Source organism: Ostrinia nubilalis, chromosome 29, assembly GCF_963855985.1.
Source record: "Ostrinia nubilalis chromosome 29, ilOstNubi1.1, whole genome shotgun sequence".
Taxonomy (NCBI): Eukaryota; Metazoa; Arthropoda; class Insecta; order Lepidoptera; family Crambidae; genus Ostrinia; species Ostrinia nubilalis.
The window spans coordinates 4,626,092-4,645,486 of record NC_087116.1 but is presented as its reverse complement, the minus strand read 5'-3'; the positions used below and the strand labels follow the sequence as shown (position 1 = coordinate 4,645,486).

The following is a 19,395-nucleotide window of genomic DNA, read 5'->3' as shown; positions in this document are numbered from 1 at the left end:
TATTCCTTGCTCCTTTTTTAGGATTTTTCCAAAATAAATTTTCAATTTTCAAAGGGCACTAAAATAAAGTTGTTTGTCGGGATATTTTGCACTTTATTGGGATTTGGGAGCCCACACGAAAGTCGGCAGATCCCGCTAAATGCTGACCATCTGGCAACGCTGCTCAAAATTTAAAAAGTCAACAATTATTGTCCAGTTAGCTACCGACCACATGTGAATTCGTTGCGGGTTCCAATGACAGTTTAACTTTCCGGGACAAACTTGACCTTCACTGGTTGGGTTATTGGCGGTCAAGCTGTAGATCCTGGCTACACAGGAGTGCGGTGGGCATAGTCCCGTTTATATGCCTTACACGTTTGTTATTTTAAACAGGTAAGAACGTGTCCGACAACGAAATGAAACAGCTGCTCCGTATATTAGTGAAAGCGTTGGAGTCTTTCAACGATCTGGCGCTGCTGGAAGCACTTATTATGTGCCTGACTCGACTGCAGCCGCTGTTACACCCTGTAAGTAGTAATAATCAAACTTATAATCTTACTAATATTATAAATGCGGAAGTTTGTGTGGATGCCTGGATGTTTGTTACTCTTTCACGCAAAAACTACTGAACGGATTTTGATGAAACTTTACAGTATTATTGTTTATAACCCAGAATAACATAATATAGGCTATAATGTATGACGATCTGTGACAAACGAGCTTTCACGCGGGTGAAGCCGCGGGCAAAAGCTAGTTTTACAGATAAAAGTGCCTCAAATCAAGGGTCTGACCCTTAAAATTACAAGTATTTAAGTTTTTTTCTTTAGTATTCATCTCTTCCTTAAAAAAGCGACAGCATAGTTACCTTGACACTGTCATTTATTTGCATTACAAACAAACAGCAAACAACCACCAGTTACTTATGTAGTCTACCCAACGTCTCCAACTGATAACAAGACAACTGATGGACAAATCTATACTTATATTATAAATGCGAAAGTAACTCTGTCTGTCTATCAGTCTGTCTGTAAAGAAAGAAAGAAAGAAAGAAAAATTATTTATTTGACAACTAAAAAAAAAAGTACAAAGACAATGAAGAGAAAAGAGAAAAAAGAAATGTTGCCAAAGAGGTCACCCGCTCAGTATCATCTTGACAGTTGACATTTTACTGCCAGTCTGTCTGTCTATCTATCTGTCTATCTGTCTCGCTTCCACGCCTAAAGCACTGAACCGATTTTGATGAAATTTGGCACAGAGATAGGTTGAGTCCCGGGAAAGGACATAGGATAGTTTTTATCCTGGTTTTTGAAACAGGGTCGCTCGCGATAAAGTTTTTCTGTGACAGACAAAATTCCACGCGGGCGAAGCCGCGGGCGGAAAGCTAGTTATAAAATAACATAAAATAAAATAAATATATGATGAACTAATGTGCAGGCGACTGTACTGTATACAGGGTGTTAGGTAAAAGGGTATATGAGCCGACACTAGCCCATGTTAACATGGTCATATAAATGGTATGGTGAAGTCAGAAAATTGATATCTTCATTTTAATAATTTTAATTTTCATACAAATCGGATTTTATAAAATTTATTTTGTATGACAATTTAATAAATTAAAATGATGATATCAAATTTCTGACTTCACCATACCATTTATATGACCATGTTAACATGGACTGGTGTCGGCTCATATACCCATTTACCTAACACCCTGTATAATGCAATTTTTTCAGGAATCTCCAATCCACAAGGCACTGTTCTGGGTGGCTCTATCCGTGCTACAACTGGACGATCCTACGTTATACGCCGCTGGTCTGGCGCTGATGGAGCAAAACCTCCATACTTTGGACTCGCAGGGACAGTTTGAGAACAAGGTATGTCCGCTACAAACAACATGTTTTGGGAAGACCACCTGGCCTAAAGTCCGGTCGCCGAGCAAATAGATTTTCGTCCAACGACCCCAAGCGCTCGCGCTCGTAAACTCACTGCGGCCGCCCGTCGCACAGTCGCGACAGCAATATGATTAGGTGCGAGCGATAAGGATGGGTAGCTTGGGGTCATTGAACGAAATTCTATGTGCTCGGCGACTGGACTTTAGCAGGAAAAAGTAAACTATAAATAATTTTTATTATTTCCAGACGCTGGAACAGGTGATGATGGAAACTAGAGAACCCTTGGAGTGGCATTTCAAGCAATTGGATCATGCAGTTGGACTAAGGTAATTAAAACATTTAAAACAAACGAAGTAGTTAATGAGCGAAAATCATTTTTATTGTTGTCCTAATGTCCTTCAATCGATTAAAATCAATTTCTCACATTTATTACGGTACTGTTTAAACTAGTGTTGTATCGTCATGATGGCAAGACGTGACGTGACGCATACTAAGGCTGGGTTGCACCAACTTAATTTAACTTTAACAAACGTCAAAAATCTGTCAAACTCCATACAAAAAACACCGGTCATCGTTATAGTTACGGTCAAAGTTAGCTGGTGCAACTCAGCCTAAATGTATGAAAATTCAGTTCTGATGCGTCACTTCACAAAATGTCGGTCAAATATAAAGCCTGGTCCGTGAGCACGTAGAATTTTGTCCAATGACCCCAAGCTACCCATCCCTATCGCTCGCGCGTAATTATGTTGCTGTCGCGCTCGCACACTCACTGCGGGCGCCGTCGCACAGTCGCGACAGCAATATAATATAATTACGCGCGAGCGATAAGGATGGGTAGCTTGGGCTCATTCATAAATTTAAAGCACATATCAAAAGCACCTTAATCACAGAATAATAATAAGTACTACGTACAGAAGTTTTACTTCGCGAAGGTATTTAAAAAAATGTATGCTCAATGTCATTAACAATATGGTGTAATTTAGCTTGTCTCAAGAGTCAAGCAAGTTTGTCAGAAGTTTTGTTGACAAACGTCAGTGATCGGTACTGCGCCGAAGCTATAGGGCTGACTTCGGTAAAATGATGTGACGTGAGGTGCCAATCTGCAGAAAATGGCGGAGGAAATACATGATTTAGCATGAATTATCATGAATAATATTAACTACTTATTTACCTCTCAGTGTCTTGAGGCAACTTAAAAAAGTACATTCTGTGTTTTTATTATTATTTAGGCAGTTAAATACTGCACAGTATTTAGTACACCATTTTCTTTATTTTTTTCCATCATACACAAGAATACGCGTGCGTGAGTCAATGTTCGCTCGTATGTGAGGCCTTGTCGAATAGTACTCTTGTAGGGGGCAATCGTGCGTGTTTTGTTTTCGATGTAAACTCGCGGAGATGAACAGGCCTGCCTTAATGAAAAAGGGCTACTATAAAGTTGATGATTATACAGGGTGTTTGGCGCATCGTGTGCCAAAATGATTTGGCGGATAGAATGGGTCATTTCCTATATTTTCAGCCCCCATAACACGTTCCATGCCAGGCGGCTACTTTTAAATTAATTTTTTTAGTAATTTCACCAAAATACCCAAATCGCATCATTTAATTTCGATTAAAAAAAAAAACTACTAGGCGCAGCCCTAAAGTAAATATTTTGTTTTGACGTGCATTAATGTAGGGTTGCATCAAATCTAAATTTACTGGCAAATATCATCTAGTTTTTTTAAAATACAGCTTTGAAGTTTTCAGAAAAGTTAAAAACGGACTGAACATTTAAGTTTACATGGGTATAATTTTTTTTTTTAAAGAGATAGCGATCTTCGGATTTTATCAAAACTTCTCTAGTCTATCCTCATTCAAACGGTATACTAATCTAACAACAACTTCATAAATTACTTAAATTAGTGCATTGACTCTACTCGGACTGATTTGCGAAATTTGTGTTTATAGCCCCTTTATGTGTGAATAGCACGTTTAACACCTACAGGTAAAAAATATTTATCTTATGCAATGTAAAAACCTTTTCCCAATCGTTTTTCAATGTGGATTTCTTGAATTTAAAGACGAAAATAATTATTTTGATCGTTTATTAATTATTACAAATTTTGTTCAAAATGGCCTCGGCAACGTATACACTCACGACATCTTCTTCTAATTTTCTCTTTTTATTACTACAAAGGCGTTTTCTACTCGTGGATTGGAAGAGATGGCCCTATACAGTGGCCTACACGTTCCCCAGACCTAACTCCGTTCGATTTTTACGTCTGGGGACAAGCTAAAGAACTGGTGTACGTAACGGATTCAAACAATAGAAAAACTACAACGAATAGAAAACGCCTTATTAGTAATAAAAAGAGAAATGTGGCTGCATACGACAACAGTCGAAATTAGAAGAAGATGTCTTGAGTGTATACGTTGCCGAGGCGGACATTTTGAACAAAATTTGTAATAATTAATAAACGATCAAAATAATTATTTTCGTCTTTAATTTCAAGAAATCCACATTGAAAAACGATTGGGAAAAGGTTTTTACATTGCATAAGATAAATATTTTTTACCTGTAGGTGTTAAACGTGCTATTCACACATAAAGGGGCTATAAACACAAATTTCGCAAATCAGTCCGAGTAGAGTCAATGCACTAATTTAAGTAATTTATGAAGTTGTTGTTAGATTAGTATACCGTTTGAATGAGGATAGACTAGAGAAGTTTTGATAAAATCCGAAGATCGCTATCTCTTTTAAAAAAAAAATTATACCCTTGTAAACTTAAATGTTCAGTCCATTTTTAACTTTTCGGAAAACTTCAAAGCTGAATTTTAAAAAAACTAGATGATATTTGCCAATAAATTTAGATTTGATGCAACCCTACATTAATGCACGTCAAAACAAAATATTTACTTTAGGGCTGCGCTTAGTAGTTTTTTTTGAAATCGAAATTAAATGATGCGATTTTGGGTATTTTGGTGAAATTACTAAAAAAATTAATTTAAAAGTAGCCGCCTGGTATGGAACGTGTTATGGGGGCTGAAAATATAGGAAATGACCCATTCTATCCGCCAAATCATTTTGGCACACGATGCGCCAAACACCCTGTATAAAAGATAAAAATGTTTGGAATGTTTAACTACCTAGCTCGCATCAAATACCTATGACTATAATTTGTATATTTTAAAGACTGTAAAACCTTGAAAAGGAGGCTGACAATAGTGACTGAGTTTCTTGCGCTGCTTCTTCTCAGCACTGGCCCATTTATTGTCCCGAAGCAGTGGTAGGGTTAATATTGGGACGTGTAAATTCGCTTTTTTAAAGCCTATTTGCAAAAATAAATGAATTTTATGAATTTTAATTTTATTTTACAATTTCATTGGACAAAATTCTACGTGCTCACGGACCAGGCTTTATGTAAATCCGCTTATTTTTTTGTTGGTCATTGTTGATTTTTCTTTATTCGTTTCTTTTAATTGTCCCCAGCTTCCGTTCGAACTTCCACTTCGCTCTCGTGGGCCACTTGATCAAGGGTTATCGTCACCCTGTAGCTGGCACCGTGTCTCGCACGTGCCGCGTGCTGCTCGCGCTGCTGGCTATCACGTCGCATCCGCACGCGGACAAGTTCCACGTGGCTGCCGATACTGTGGCCTACTTGACGGGTGAGTGGCCCGTACGGGGCTCGCTATGTTACATTATATGAGCCACTTGATCAAGGGCTACCGGCACCCCGTAGCTGGCACCGTGTCCCGCACGTGCCGCGTGCTGCTCGCGCTGCTGGCTATCACGTCGCATCCGCACGCGGACAAGTTCCACGTGGCTGCCGATACTGTGGCCTACTTGACGGGTGAGTGGCCCGTACGGGGCTCGCTATGTTACATTATATGAGCCACTTGATCAAGGGCTACCGGCACCCCGTAGCGGGCACCGTGTCGCGCACGTGCCGCGTGCTGCTCGCGCTGCTGGCTATCACGTCGCATCCGCACGCGGACAAGTTCCACGTGGCTGCCGATACTGTGGCCTACTTGACGGGTGAGTGGCCCGTACGGGGCTCGCTATGTTACATTATATGAGCCACTTGATCAAGGGCTACCGGCACCCCGTAGCTGGCACCGTGTCCCGCACGTGCCGCGTGCTGCTCGCGCTGCTGGCTATCACGTCGCATCCGCACGCGGACAAGTTCCACGTGGCTGCCGATACTGTGGCCTACTTGACGGGTGAGTGGCCCGTACGGGGCTCGCTATGTTACATTATATGAGCCACTTGATCAAGGGCTACCGGCACCCCGTAGCGGGCACCGTGTCGCGCACGTGCCGCGTGCTGCTCGCGCTGCTGGCTATCACGTCGCATCCGCACGCGGACAAGTTCCACGTGGCTGCCGATACTGTGGCCTACTTGACGGGTGAGTGGCCCGTACGGGGCTCGCTATGTTACATTATATGAGCCACTTGATCAAGGGCTACCGGCACCCCGTAGCGGGCACCGTGTCGCGCACGTGCCGCGTGCTGCTCGCGCTGCTGGCTATCACGTCGCATCCGCACGCGGACAAGTTCCACGTGGCTGCCGATACTGTGGCCTACTTGACGGGTGAGTGGCCCGTACGGGGCTCGCTATGTTAGCATTGGAATAACTTTTTTGACCCTAAGATATATTCTACTTGGCTGCTGATTATGTCACCAATTTGACGAGTAAGTGTCCCGTACGGGGTTCATTATGTAAATAAGATGTCCGATACTGTGGCCTACTTGACGGGTGAGTGGTCCGTACGGGGCTCTTAATGTGAATGCTATATGGGTCATTTAGTCAAAGGCTACAGGACAATGTCACTTATTTGACAAAGAAGTGTCCCGTACGGGGTCTCAAGATGTAAACGTGCTGTGAGCCACTTGATCAAAGGCTACAGGCACCCCGTAGCCTTCTAGGTGGCTGTTGATAATGTCACCTACGTCAAGGGTAGGTGTCCCGTACGGGGTCTTAAGATGTTAACGTGCTGTAGGCCACTCGATCAAAAGCTACAGGCACCCCGTAGCCTTCTAAGTGGCTGCTGATTATGTCACCCACTTGACGGGTGAGTGGCCCGTACGGGGCTCGCTATGTTACATTATATGAGCCACTTGATCAAGGGCTACCGGCACCCCGTAGCGGGCACCGTGTCGCGCACGTGCCGCGTGCTGCTCGCGCTGCTGGCTATCACGTCGCATCCGCACGCGGACAAGTTCCACGTGGCTGCCGATACTGTGGCCTACTTGACGGGTGAGTGGCCCGTACGGGGCTCGCTATGTTACATTATATGAGCCACTTGATCAAGGGCTACCGGCACCCTGTAGCGGGCACCGTGTCCCGCACGTGCCGCGTGCTGCTCGCGCTGCTGGCTATCACGTCGCATCCGCACGCGGACAAGTTCCACGTGGCTGCCGATACTGTGGCCTACTTGACGGGTGAGTGGCCCGTACGGGGCTCGCTATGTTACATTATATGAGCCACTTGATCAAGGGCTACCGGCACCCCGTAGCGGGCACCGTGTCGCGCACGTGCCGCGTGCTGCTCGCGCTGCTGGCTATCACGTCGCATCCGCACGCGGACAAGTTCCACGTGGCTGCCGATACTGTGGCCTACTTGACGGGTGAGTGGCCCGTACGGGGCTCGCTATGTTACATTATATGAGCCACTTGATCAAGGGCTACCGGCACCCCGTAGCGGGCACCGTGTCGCGCACGTGCCGCGTGCTGCTCGCGCTGCTGGCTATCACGTCGCATCCGCACGCGGACAAGTTCCACGTGGCTGCCGATACTGTGGCCTACTTGACGGGTGAGTGGCCCGTACGGGGCTTTATTTAACACTATAGACGACTAACTTAGGTAAAATGGTAGTAGCTAGCTACGCGGGCTTGGAACAAAGTCACATTATCAAACAAACTGAGGCACCGAGGCGTTTAGAAGTTTTACGTGGCTGCTGATACTGTTCCCTATTTGACAGTTAAGTGTCCCGTACGGGACATAAGCTTTTAGCGTCGTGATAACTTTTGAGCCAAGCGTGGATAGATTCTACGTGGCTGCTGATTATGTCACCTATTTGACGGGTAAGTGTCCTGTACGGGACTTTATTTGACACTTTATTAACGATTGACTTTTGTGAATACCACTGAGGCGGTTAGAAATTTTAGGTCGCTGCTGATATTGTGGCTTACTTGACGGGTGAGTGTCCCGTACGGGACAAGATTTTAGCGTCGTGATAACTTTTGACCCAAGCGTGGATAGATTTTACGTAGCTGCTGATAATGTCACCTACATGAAGGGTAGGTGTCCCGTACGGGGTCTCAAGATGTAAACGTGCTGTGAGCCATTTGATCAAAGGCTACAGGCACCCCGTAGCCTTCTACGTGGCTTTTGATACTGTCACCTACGTCAAGGGTAGGTGTCCCGTACGGGGTCTTAAGATGTTAACGTGCTGCGGGCCACTCGATCAAAAGCTACAGGCACCCCTTAGCCTTCTACGTGGCTGCTGATGATGTCACCTACGTGAAGGGTAGGTGTCCCGTACGGGGTCTCGCTATGTTAACGCTAGGTGGGCCACTGATCAAAGGTTACAGGCACCCCGTAGCCTTCTACGTGGCTGCTGATGATGTCATCTACGTGAAGGGTAGGTGTCCCGTACGGGGTCTCGCTATGTTAACGCTAGGTGGGCCACTGATCAAAGGCTACAGGCACCCCGTAGCCTTCTAAGTGGCTGCTGATTATGTCACCTACTTGACGGGTGAGTGGCCCGTACGGGGCTCGCTATGTTACATTATATGAGCCACTTGATCAAGGGCTACCGGCACCCTGTAGCTGGCACCGTGTCCCGCACGTGCCGCGTGCTGCTCGCGCTGCTGGCTATCACGTCGCATCCGCACGCGGACAAGTTCCACGTGGCTGCCGATACTGTGGCCTACTTGACGGGTGAGTGGCCCGTACGGGGCTCGCTATGTTACATTATATGAGCCACTTGATCAAGGGCTACCGGCACCCCGTAGCGGGCACCGTGTCGCGCACGTGCCGCGTGCTGCTCGCGCTGCTGGCTATCACGTCGCATCCGCACGCGGACAAGTTCCACGTGGCTGCCGATACTGTGGCCTACTTGACGGGTGAGTGGCCCGTACGGGGCTCGCTATGTTACATTATATGAGCCACTTGATCAAGGGCTACCGGCACCCCGTAGCGGGCACCGTGTCGCGCACGTGCCGCGTGCTGCTCGCGCTGCTGGCTATCACGTCGCATCCGCACGCGGACAAGTTCCACGTGGCTGCCGATACTGTGGCCTACTTGACGGGTGAGTGGCCCGTACGGGACATATGTTCTTAACGTCGAGATATCTTTTGACCCAAGCGTGAATAGGTTCTAAATGGCTGCTGATATTGTCACCTACTTGACGGATAAGTGTTCCGTACAGGGTTCGTGATGTAAATAAGATGTCAGCTACTTGATCAAAGGCTACAGGCTACTGTGGCCTACTTGACGGATAAGTGTCCCGTACGGGACGTATGTTTTAACGTAGAGATATCTTTTGACCCAAGCGTGAATAGGTTCTAAATGGCTGCTGATATTGTCACCTATTTTACGGGTAAGTGTCCCGTACGGGGTCTCAAGATGTAAACGTGCTGTGAGCCACTTGATCAAAGGTTACAGGCACCCAGTAGTGTCTACGTGGCTTTTGATACTGTCACCTACGTGAAGGGTAGGTGTCCCGTACGGGGTCTTAAGATGTTAACGTACTGTGGGCCACTCGATCAAAAGCTACAGGCACCCCGTAGCCTTCTAAGTGGCTGCTGATTATGTCACCTACTTGACGGGTGAGTGGCCCGTACGGGGCTCGCTATGTTACATTATATGAGCCACTTGATCAAGGGCTACCGGCACCCCGTAGCGGGCACCGTGTCGCGCACGTGCCGCGTGCTGCTCGCGCTGCTGGCTATCACGTCGCATCCGCACGCGGACAAGTTCCACGTGGCTGCCGATACTGTGGCCTACTTGACGGGTGAGTGGCCCGTACGGGGCTCGCTATGTTACATTATATGAGCCACTTGATCAAGGGCTACCGGCACCCCGTAGCGGGCACCGTGTCGCGCACGTGCCGCGTGCTGCTCGCGCTGCTGGCTATCACGTCGCATCCGCACGCGGACAAGTTCCACGTGGCTGCCGATACTGTGGCCTACTTGACGGGTGAGTGGCCCGTACGGGGCTCGCTATGTTACATTATATGAGCCACTTGATCAAGGGCTACCGGCACCCCGTAGCGGGCACCGTGTCGCGCACGTGCCGCGTGCTGCTCGCGCTGCTGGCTATCACGTCGCATCCGCACGCGGACAAGTTCCACGTGGCTGCCGATACTGTGGCCTACTTGACGGGTGAGTGGCCCGTACGGGGCTCGCTATGTTACATTATATGAGCCACTTGATCAAGGGCTACCGGCACCCCGTAGCTGGCACCGTGTCCCGCACGTGCCGCGTGCTGCTCGCGCTGCTGGCTATCACGTCGCATCCGCACGCGGACAAGTTCCACGTGGCTGCCGATACTGTGGCCTACTTGACGGGTGAGTGGCCCGTACGGGACATATGTTCTTAACGTCGAGATATCTTTTGACCCAAGCGTGAATAGGTTCTAAATGGCTGCTGATATTGTCACCTATTTTACGGGTAAGTGTCCCGTACGGGGTCTTAAGATGTTAACGTGCTGTGGGCCACTCGATCAAAAGCTACAGGCACCCCATAGCCTTCTACGTGGTTGCTGATACTGTCACCTACGTGAAGGGTAGGTGTCCCGTACGGGGTCTCAAGATGTAAACGTGCTGTGGGCCAATTGATCAAAGGCTACAGGCACCCCGTAGCCTTCTACGTGACTGCTGATAATGTCACCTACGTGAATGGTAGGTGTCCCGTACGGGGTCTCGAGATGTTAACGTGCTGTGGGTAACTTGATTAAGAACTACAGGCACCCCGTAGCCTTCTACGTGGCTGCTGATGATGTCATCTACATGAAGGGTAGGTGTCCCGTACGGGGCTCTTAATGTTAATGCTATATGGGCCACTTGATCAAAGGCCTCGGGTTTCACGAGAAAGCTTTTGATCTACTGTCTTAATCAAATTAAATACAAGTGCTTATTTTATGATTTGAAAATAAAAGGCATCAATATTTGTACTCAATATTTCAGCAAAGAATTATAAAATACAAATCGTGTCATCTCTTTCAGCGCTAGTGTGTGTGAGCGAGGAAGTGCGATCGCGGTGTCACGTCAAGTTCTCGCTGCCAAAATGGCTGCCTGACAACTGTGACCACTACTGCCCTACTGGCGATCACCAAGTAAGTGAATTTTAAAGTAACTCACCTTCCAAGTTAGGGATTTGACATCAAAAGACATAAAATTGGCAGTTTTTTAGCTCCAAATCGTGAAATAACTTTCTTAACACGTTGGACGCCGCGAACAATAAAATTTCTATTTTGCCTAGTGTCTCTGCAATCGCAGCACGGACGAAACATTTACACAAAGTTTAAAGTATTTATGCAAATGTTGCAAAGTGAAACTATTTTAAAACTTAATAAACATCTGTGCACATATCTTGACACATCTGTTACCGGCTGAAGTAGTATTTGCAATAGTTACTTTCCAAAAACTTCACAAACATATTTGTACACATCTTGACACATGTCTAATTTGTAGTTACTTTCCAGCCTTTTTTCCGGATTTGTCGGGTGAAGTCTTATTTGTAGTTACTTTCCAAAAACGCATGTACAAATATCTTTGCAAACAACTTGACACAGCGGTGTGTCACATTCCGACACATGTCTATTGCCGAGTGACGTATTATTAATTTGTAGTTATAGTTACTTCCCATAAACGTATGTAAAAACATCTTGACACAGCTGTATGTACACATCTGGACCCATATCTGAGACTTATTAATGTGAAAACGAGTGTGTACACATGTTGACACAGACTTGTGTCTAACATGCTTGTAGTACTTCTCCTCGCAGCTATCGATGTCGGCGCCATCAAATACGTCTACCCACTCGGTGTGCAGCCGACGACAGAAGTCATGGGATATACTGGACCAAGTTGCCATCACTTCGGCGCATGGGGGTGAGTTTAATGTGTTAGTTTAACGCGACTGTAGAACGGATGGTAATAATTTATAGAATCTGAAGACTTATTTTTGAGTTGAGATGAGATTATAAGGTCGTAGAACACTTGACAACCCGAAAAGGGATCGTAACCGTATCAACTCGAGGCAGTCATTGTTCTTTGTATGAAACTCCTTACTGCAACACGCCTGTAATCCGCACCGTAACGTAAACGCCTCGCCTCGCGGTTGACAGCGCGCGAAAGGTGATGACAGCTCGCGTAAGGCGATACGGTGTTGATCCCTTTTCGAGTTGATAAGTCTGCTATGACCTTTAAGATGGCATGTTTCGTCATTAAAAACATGCCTATCAAGTCCATAATTTGTGCAGATAAAATTTTCGTAAGGTAATGTTGTACTTCATTATGCTAGGAGTGCACAGATAATGACGTTCCTGCAGTCATCTTACCATAGACATTAACGCCCGTATTCACAAACATTACTATGAGGTCTCACAGTGCGCATGAACGCACAGGGTGACACACGAACTAATCACAGAGCTCTATTCAACGCCGTGCGTTCGATTTGCTGCTACACTTAAGCAAGCATCGTGTGTGAATTTCAAACTGTCACAAGTCACGTTACTGGCCCATTTATTGTCCCGAAGCAGTGGTAGGGTTAATACTGGGACGTGTAAAAGTGCTTTTAAAGCCTATTTGCAAGAATAAATAAGTAGCTCAGTTGGAAGAGCAGTCGCCCGGCAAGCGGAAGGTCGTGGGTTCAATTCCCGCCTTAGGCAGTTCGATTTTTTCAAGTTATTTATAATTTTAAAATTAGTTTGAGATAGATGCGACTCTTAACGCTAAAAAATTAAAATAACTAAAAATAAATGAGTTTTATGAGTCTTTTATGAGTATTACTTACTTTGCTTTTCTCCCCCAGGCAAGTCCCCCACCATGCAGCAATCAGGCAGCGGGGGCCACTCTCCGCACCTGAGCGCGATGGGTCACCAGGTAATGTGCGGGGGCCACGTGGCCCCCTGTCGGTGTTAGCGCGGTCTTGGTATATAGAGCCGTCTGCAAGGGATTCGATATTTGAAGCTTGATTTGAAATTAGTCTGTTGTTTTTGAGTGTCAGTTGGTAATAGTCAGTTGGCAGATAGTTATGATCAGTTAATTGATGTTAATGGTCAGTTAACTATTAGAAATGGTCAGTTGACTGAGGGTAATGGTCAGCAGGCTAATGGTAATGGTCAGAAGGCTGTTTATAAATGACTGTTGACCAATTGAAGGAAATTTAATTAAAGTCACTCTTTTTTTCAATTACGTTTCTGACCCAAAACAAGGGTAGTATCGTTCACCAAAATATTTGCCAAATTCGAAGCCATAAAAGTGATCAATAAAAGAAGTTTCGAGACCGAATTGGATAAAAAACTACGGTTAAAAATTCGATTTAAAATCAACCATTTCTTGCTGTGCTTGGTCACTATAATATTTTGAACTAAAACGAATTCAATTCTTTTGTATGGCAATTAAGTGTTATACTCTGTTGTACCATAGAGTGTTATAATGCCAAGTTGAAATACACCTTATGTACGTAGAAATAGGGTTCATGTACCTATCTATCCCCCGCAGACGAGAATTGGCTTACTAGAAATTGAGATAGCTTGTGGTATTAGTCGAACTATATTCTTTTTCTTTCTATAAGGTAGATGGAAGATTATTTTATTTAAAAAGAGTTTTTTTTTTAAGTTGTACTCTTGGATATCGTTATCAAATTGCTTAAAGGACCCTGGTTCTGTATTAGACCTAAACAGAGTTTGAAAAAAAAAAATGTTTAAAAAATAACAACTAAAGAACGTCCTTTTTAAAGTCTGTTTAAAAGTTATCCCAACTAATCCCAACTAATATTATAAATGCGAAAGTAACTCTGTCTGTCTGTCTGTCTGTTACGCTTTCCCGCTTAAACCTCGCAACCGATTTTGATGAAATTTGGCATAGAGATAGTTTGAGTCCCGGGAAAGAACATAGGATAGTTTTTATCCCGGTTTTTGAAACAGGGACGCGCGCGATAAAGTTTTTCTGTGACAGACAAAATTCCACGCGGGCGAAGCCGCGGGCGGAAAGCTAGTCATTAATAAAAGTGAAAAAAAGGATTATAAGACTGTGTGTAAGTTAATGGGAATAAATTATTTGTTATACAATCTTCCAACTACCACCATATCTGACTAACAAACTCTTACCTTTCAGTATGTAGGGCCACATGTTACGACCATACTACTATATCACATTGTGTTCTTTCATGCAACTGTATGGATTGGTTATTGATATCGTTTGTATGCATTCGTATTCGTTCGTCACCCCTTGCCACTTCTCCGACGGTATTCGTTATTTTCACGGTATATGGTAACGGTATTTTGAATCGTTATTTGATAAAAAAATATTTAAATTTTACAAAATTCGTTTGTGAATCGTTTTGGTTGTTATGAATACCTGTCGTTATTTTTAAAATAACGGTATTTTTGACTGCCTTCAAAATTCAATAATTTATTTCTTAAAAACTAAAAATATAACGAATACTGATCAAACCTCATCCTTATTAATAACGGCAATAACGGTAACACGTTATTACCGTTATCGTTATTTTTTGGCGTGTTTTCGGGTAGTATCGCTTTCCGCTTGTTGTCTGTAGGCGTCTGCAAGAATGCTTTTCAAAACGCAACGATCGTTTTCAGTGCCCACCTCCAAAGATTCCATTGGACCACCTAGGGTAATTGTGATGAAAATTAGTTAATATTGATACGCGTTCAGATAAAATAACATAGTTACGTGGTTGTCTTAATCAAGCTTTATTCAAGAACATGCATGCATCGTATTGCATTGCAGCGAAAATTCATACGTCTGGTTTCGCGTGAGTCTTGCTTTCAAAAACTATAAAAGATAATTTGAACGCGTATCAAGATTACTTTTTTATTTGGTTTTCCTATTATTGTATTTTATATTGTGTTACCTGTACAATTTGTGTTTATAAATTATCTTCTGTACTATAAAACATTTTTGATGATACACTGATACTAAAAATTAATTAAAAGGTTGCATATGCCGAATTGCCGACCAAGACAAGATTTAAAGAAAATGTACTGAAAGTTTTAACAAAATGTGCTAAATTAACAAATCAAAAATAGATTTTTGAATTTGCTTTGATAGAGTTTATAGAATTCTTATTATATCTGATATTCTAAACAAAATACTATCTTTAGAATATATGCTTTTTTTTTCTATACTATTGAAACCATTTTTTTTATGGTTCCATGTTTTCTGATGGATATTTTTTACAATATCAGATATGTGTGAAAAATATTAGATCCAAAACCCATAGAAGTGCTCTCAAATATAGATTACCTAAATCCCGCATGGAATAGTTTAGATTTCAAAGCGAAATCCTACACGAAACACAATTCGTTTGCTAGCACATAAAGTGATACCATCATCCGTATTTAAACAAGAAAAAAAAACAAATGATAGTTGACAACAAGGCCTGTATTAACACATACAAATCCGAATATTCAAACTTGTGATTGGTCTTAATTTTGAAATTGAGACAATCACAAACTGTAACAACTTAAAATCGCGTAATACGTCAAAACAAAAACGAAGCTGCGATACAAAAATACATCACCAAATTCCACGTAATTTTAGCTGACGTGTAACATGCTAAAAAAGCACTGCAACTATTTAGCGGTACTTTCAGCGCCATAAGATTTTTACATTTATCTAGAAAAGAATCACAATAAAAAGCGTGCACCAAAAATCAACTAAATCAACATGTGACAACATCTCACATTTAGAACTGCACCTTAAACACTGTATAATAAGACACAAAACCAAACAAAACAAGCTTCCAGCTTTAGAACAAATCGAGAAGGAAGCACAGCTTTCTATAGAAAGAGATATACCTATAATAGATGCTTTAAATGAATTTTTATCTGTCTTACCCCGTGTGTACCCTGTCCTCTGATTTGTTGTGCGTAGTGTATTGGGAGGTATTTTGGAATGAAATAATCTGTAAATAAGTTTGTAAGGGCAAAAATCGAGATAAACTGGAACATTTTTGCTATTGTTTTAATTCCGACAAAGAAGATTTAAATTCTAATGAGGGCTATCGTTTTAGCGCTCACCAGTTAGCGCCACTGTAGAGTAAGGTCCTGTCACTTGCTAGTAGCGAAGACAGTGGCACCAACTGGTGAGCGCTAAAGTGGTAGGAGGACTATGGCATTTGCACTCATCAAGATGGCGCCACTGTAGAGTAAGGTCCTGTCAGTCGCCAGGGGTGCCAACTGTTAAGTATAAAAACGATAGCCCTCATTGTGTTTATTGTGAACACAAGAGTGTAGTTGTTTAAAAAAAATATCCGCCGTCTGAAGTTGTTTTCAGCAATTTTGATTAAAAAAAAATGATTACAATAAAATACCTACAATTTAGTTAATGGTGACTGAATTTCTTGCGCTGCTTCTTTTCAGCACTGGCCCATTTATTGTCCCGAAGCAGCGGTAGGGTTAATACTGGGACGTATAAAAGTGCTTTTTTTTTTCTACAACAAAAATAAATAAGTGACCGATGCCAAAACTAGAGCTATTATCACAATATGATCATAAATAAAATTATCCACAAATACCTCCCAAAACATCTCAACACCCTCAATGTAACCCATCCCCTATATGTTACCCTATCATCCCTCCACTGTACTAAAGTATACTATACTATCCTACAGGACAGCGAAGGGCGCGCGCATAGTATGCAACACGGCGCTACTGGCGACGCGGCCAGGTCCGAACAGGGAGGCGATGATAATGGGATAGAAGTGAGTATGCGTATTAAACTTCTATAAAAAGCAGCAGGGGATTGGTGGACTCCTTGAAGCTAAAGAGGCTCGCTCGAGAGCTCGCGGTTACGTTTCATCGGACTTTGGTAGACACCGTCAGGTTTTAGTGGATAGGCCTCGCCCTTCTGTCGAACTGTCGACCATGGTCGTCCCCATCCACCAGTAGGTATTCTAAAAGCATTTCCCGACGTAAAAAAATGGTGGCGATGTTGATAGTTGTGATAGGTTGATGCTAAAATTTTGAGGATGAGAGCCATCTGTGTTCACCTGCCAAGATAAACAGCTTACGGTTATTAGCATAGATATTGTTAGCATAGGGATGTTTGACAGCATCAACAATAGAGTTGAAACCATGTCAATAGATGTATTGTAAAAAAGACCTCAAAAACTTGCTATGCGTTTTGAAAGCTCATAAAAGTATGGCAATTGACTGTGGTGTCAAGTACACAATTTGTCAAGTGTAGTTTCAAAATAAAATTCTTGTTCGAATATCTCCATAATATCCCATGGTCTTTACATCATTTCTTCCTTCCCAAGGTGGTAGAAGACGACGGCAGGATATCACCAGGCAGCACGGATGACGCTACCGACCGGCCCTCATCCACCAAGTCTGGAGACAGCGACTACCCTGAGACTTGCATCAAGGTACTATCGGTGAGTGTAGTGTCAGAAGACCAAATAAGCTGGCGCAGCGACCCAAAGTGGGTCTTGGTCTCCGACAATAAGAGTCCATTCCGGTCAGGGTTCGAAATTATCAAGATAATTACGCTTCATGATAATTATCAGATAATTATCGGATAATTATCAGATAATTATCGGATAATTATCAACAGTATTGGATACATTTGTCATATTGTTTCATAAGAAATTCTGATGGCAAATGTTGCTTTATTTTTTTGGTTGCTGATTGTTGTCCAAGTTATCCATCGCTAGTCGCATAAAGTTTGGAAAATAGATGAATATTTTGACATTAGATAACTAGTGACCAATTTAGAGCTAAAATATAGGTATACAGGGTGTTAGGTAAATGGGTATATGAGCCGACACTAGCCCATGTTAACATGGTCATATAAATGGTATGATGAAGTCAGAAAATTGATATCTTCATATTAATTATTTTAATTTTCATACAAAACGGATTTTATAAAATTTATTATGTATGAAAATTTAAAAAAATTAAATGATGATATCAAATTTCTGACTTCACCATCCCATTTATATGACCATGTTAACATGGGCTAGTGTCGGCTCATATAACCATTTACCTAACACCCTGTATATGTTGATTAACGCCCACCACTAGCCGCACGTATGGAAATACACGTTCGAAAACTTCGAATACAGTACATTTTCACGAGCGCATTTTTTTGTTATTATCAACCGATAATTATCCATCTGTTATTATCACGATAATTATCATGATAATTATCGTGATAATTATCATTGATAATTATCCTTTCGAACTCTGATTCCGGTCACTTCTGCGCCAGTTATAGACTGATTAACCTAGCTGCTGCAGCAACCTAACTTTCCCCCTGGACAAAGTTGACCTTCACTGGTTGTGTTACTGGCGGTCAAGCTGTAGATCCTGGCTACACAGGAGTTGCAGCGGTGGGAACGAGAGGTGGGAATAGTCCCCGTTTGTGCAGCAGCCTTGGAGTCTTGGACTCCGACAGTAACAGTCCATTCCGGTCTCTTCTGCGCCAGTTATCGACGTGGAGATCACGCAGAACCTTAGCGACTTCGTCTTCCCAGCGGTATAGATCGTTTCATCCACGAAGACGCGCCCGAACAAATTTTGGTCGAGGGAAGCGCGGAGTGCGGGGAGTTTGATTAGAGCAATCCGAGCTTCATTATTGTAGTGTGCGTGTGCACTCGTGGATTATTTAGCGTGTACCTATAACACTTAAATTAGCGGAAGAATGCTGGGGCGCGTCTTCGTGGATGAAACGATCTGTAACTGAGACGACCAACTGGTCGACGGCCACTTAATCGCCCCAAGTAAGCTTACTTCGCCGCACGATCCACCCTCATTCTTTCTAGATGTGCGAGCCAGCGAAGTCTATGAGCTGAAGGTCAGAAGACTTTTTTTTTAAATGAGTGCTATTGAAATCCACCTGAAATTGGAGCTAGTGGAGTACTCCAATTGCAGTGCGGTGATTTAGTTTGTGATTTTTATTGTTGTAATGTGTTGGCTTCTTATGTTTGGTTGAATTCTTTTAAATGATCGACTATATTGGTAATGTAGGCTTTAAAACTTGCTGTATTTTCTTTTCTGATTATTTCTGAGATATTATATGGATTGATGTTTAACAAACGGGATATCATTTCATGATGATAACAAATAAGGTGTAAAAACTGTTCCAAGTCCAGGGAACCCAGCCTAAAATAAATCTGATTTGCGTCCCTTCCCCCTGGGCCACAATGCCTACCCCCTCCTAGGCCATACTGTCAGAGAGGACAGACAGGCCAGACTGTCAGAGGGGACAGACGCGCCAGACTGTCAGAAGAGACAGACACGCCAGACTGTCAGAGGGACAGACAGGCCAGACTATCAGAGGGG

At 43.3% G+C, this 19,395-nt stretch overlaps 1 protein-coding gene across 1 annotated transcript in view; it reads left to right on the top strand.

Moving 5' to 3' along the window:
- Nucleotides 1-19,395, top strand: part of LOC135085612 (neurofibromin-like) — a 33,871-nt gene that overhangs the window by 10,783 nt on the left and 3,693 nt on the right. Inside the window, 9 exon segments of the mRNA XM_063980388.1 lie at nt 373-506; nt 1,713-1,853; nt 2,118-2,197; nt 5,345-5,520; nt 11,084-11,193; nt 11,866-11,971; nt 12,894-12,964; nt 16,722-16,811; nt 17,370-17,486. Of these exon segments, the coding sequence (XP_063836458.1) occupies nt 373-506; nt 1,713-1,853; nt 2,118-2,197; nt 5,345-5,520; nt 11,084-11,193; nt 11,866-11,971; nt 12,894-12,964; nt 16,722-16,811; nt 17,370-17,486 (1,025 nt within the window).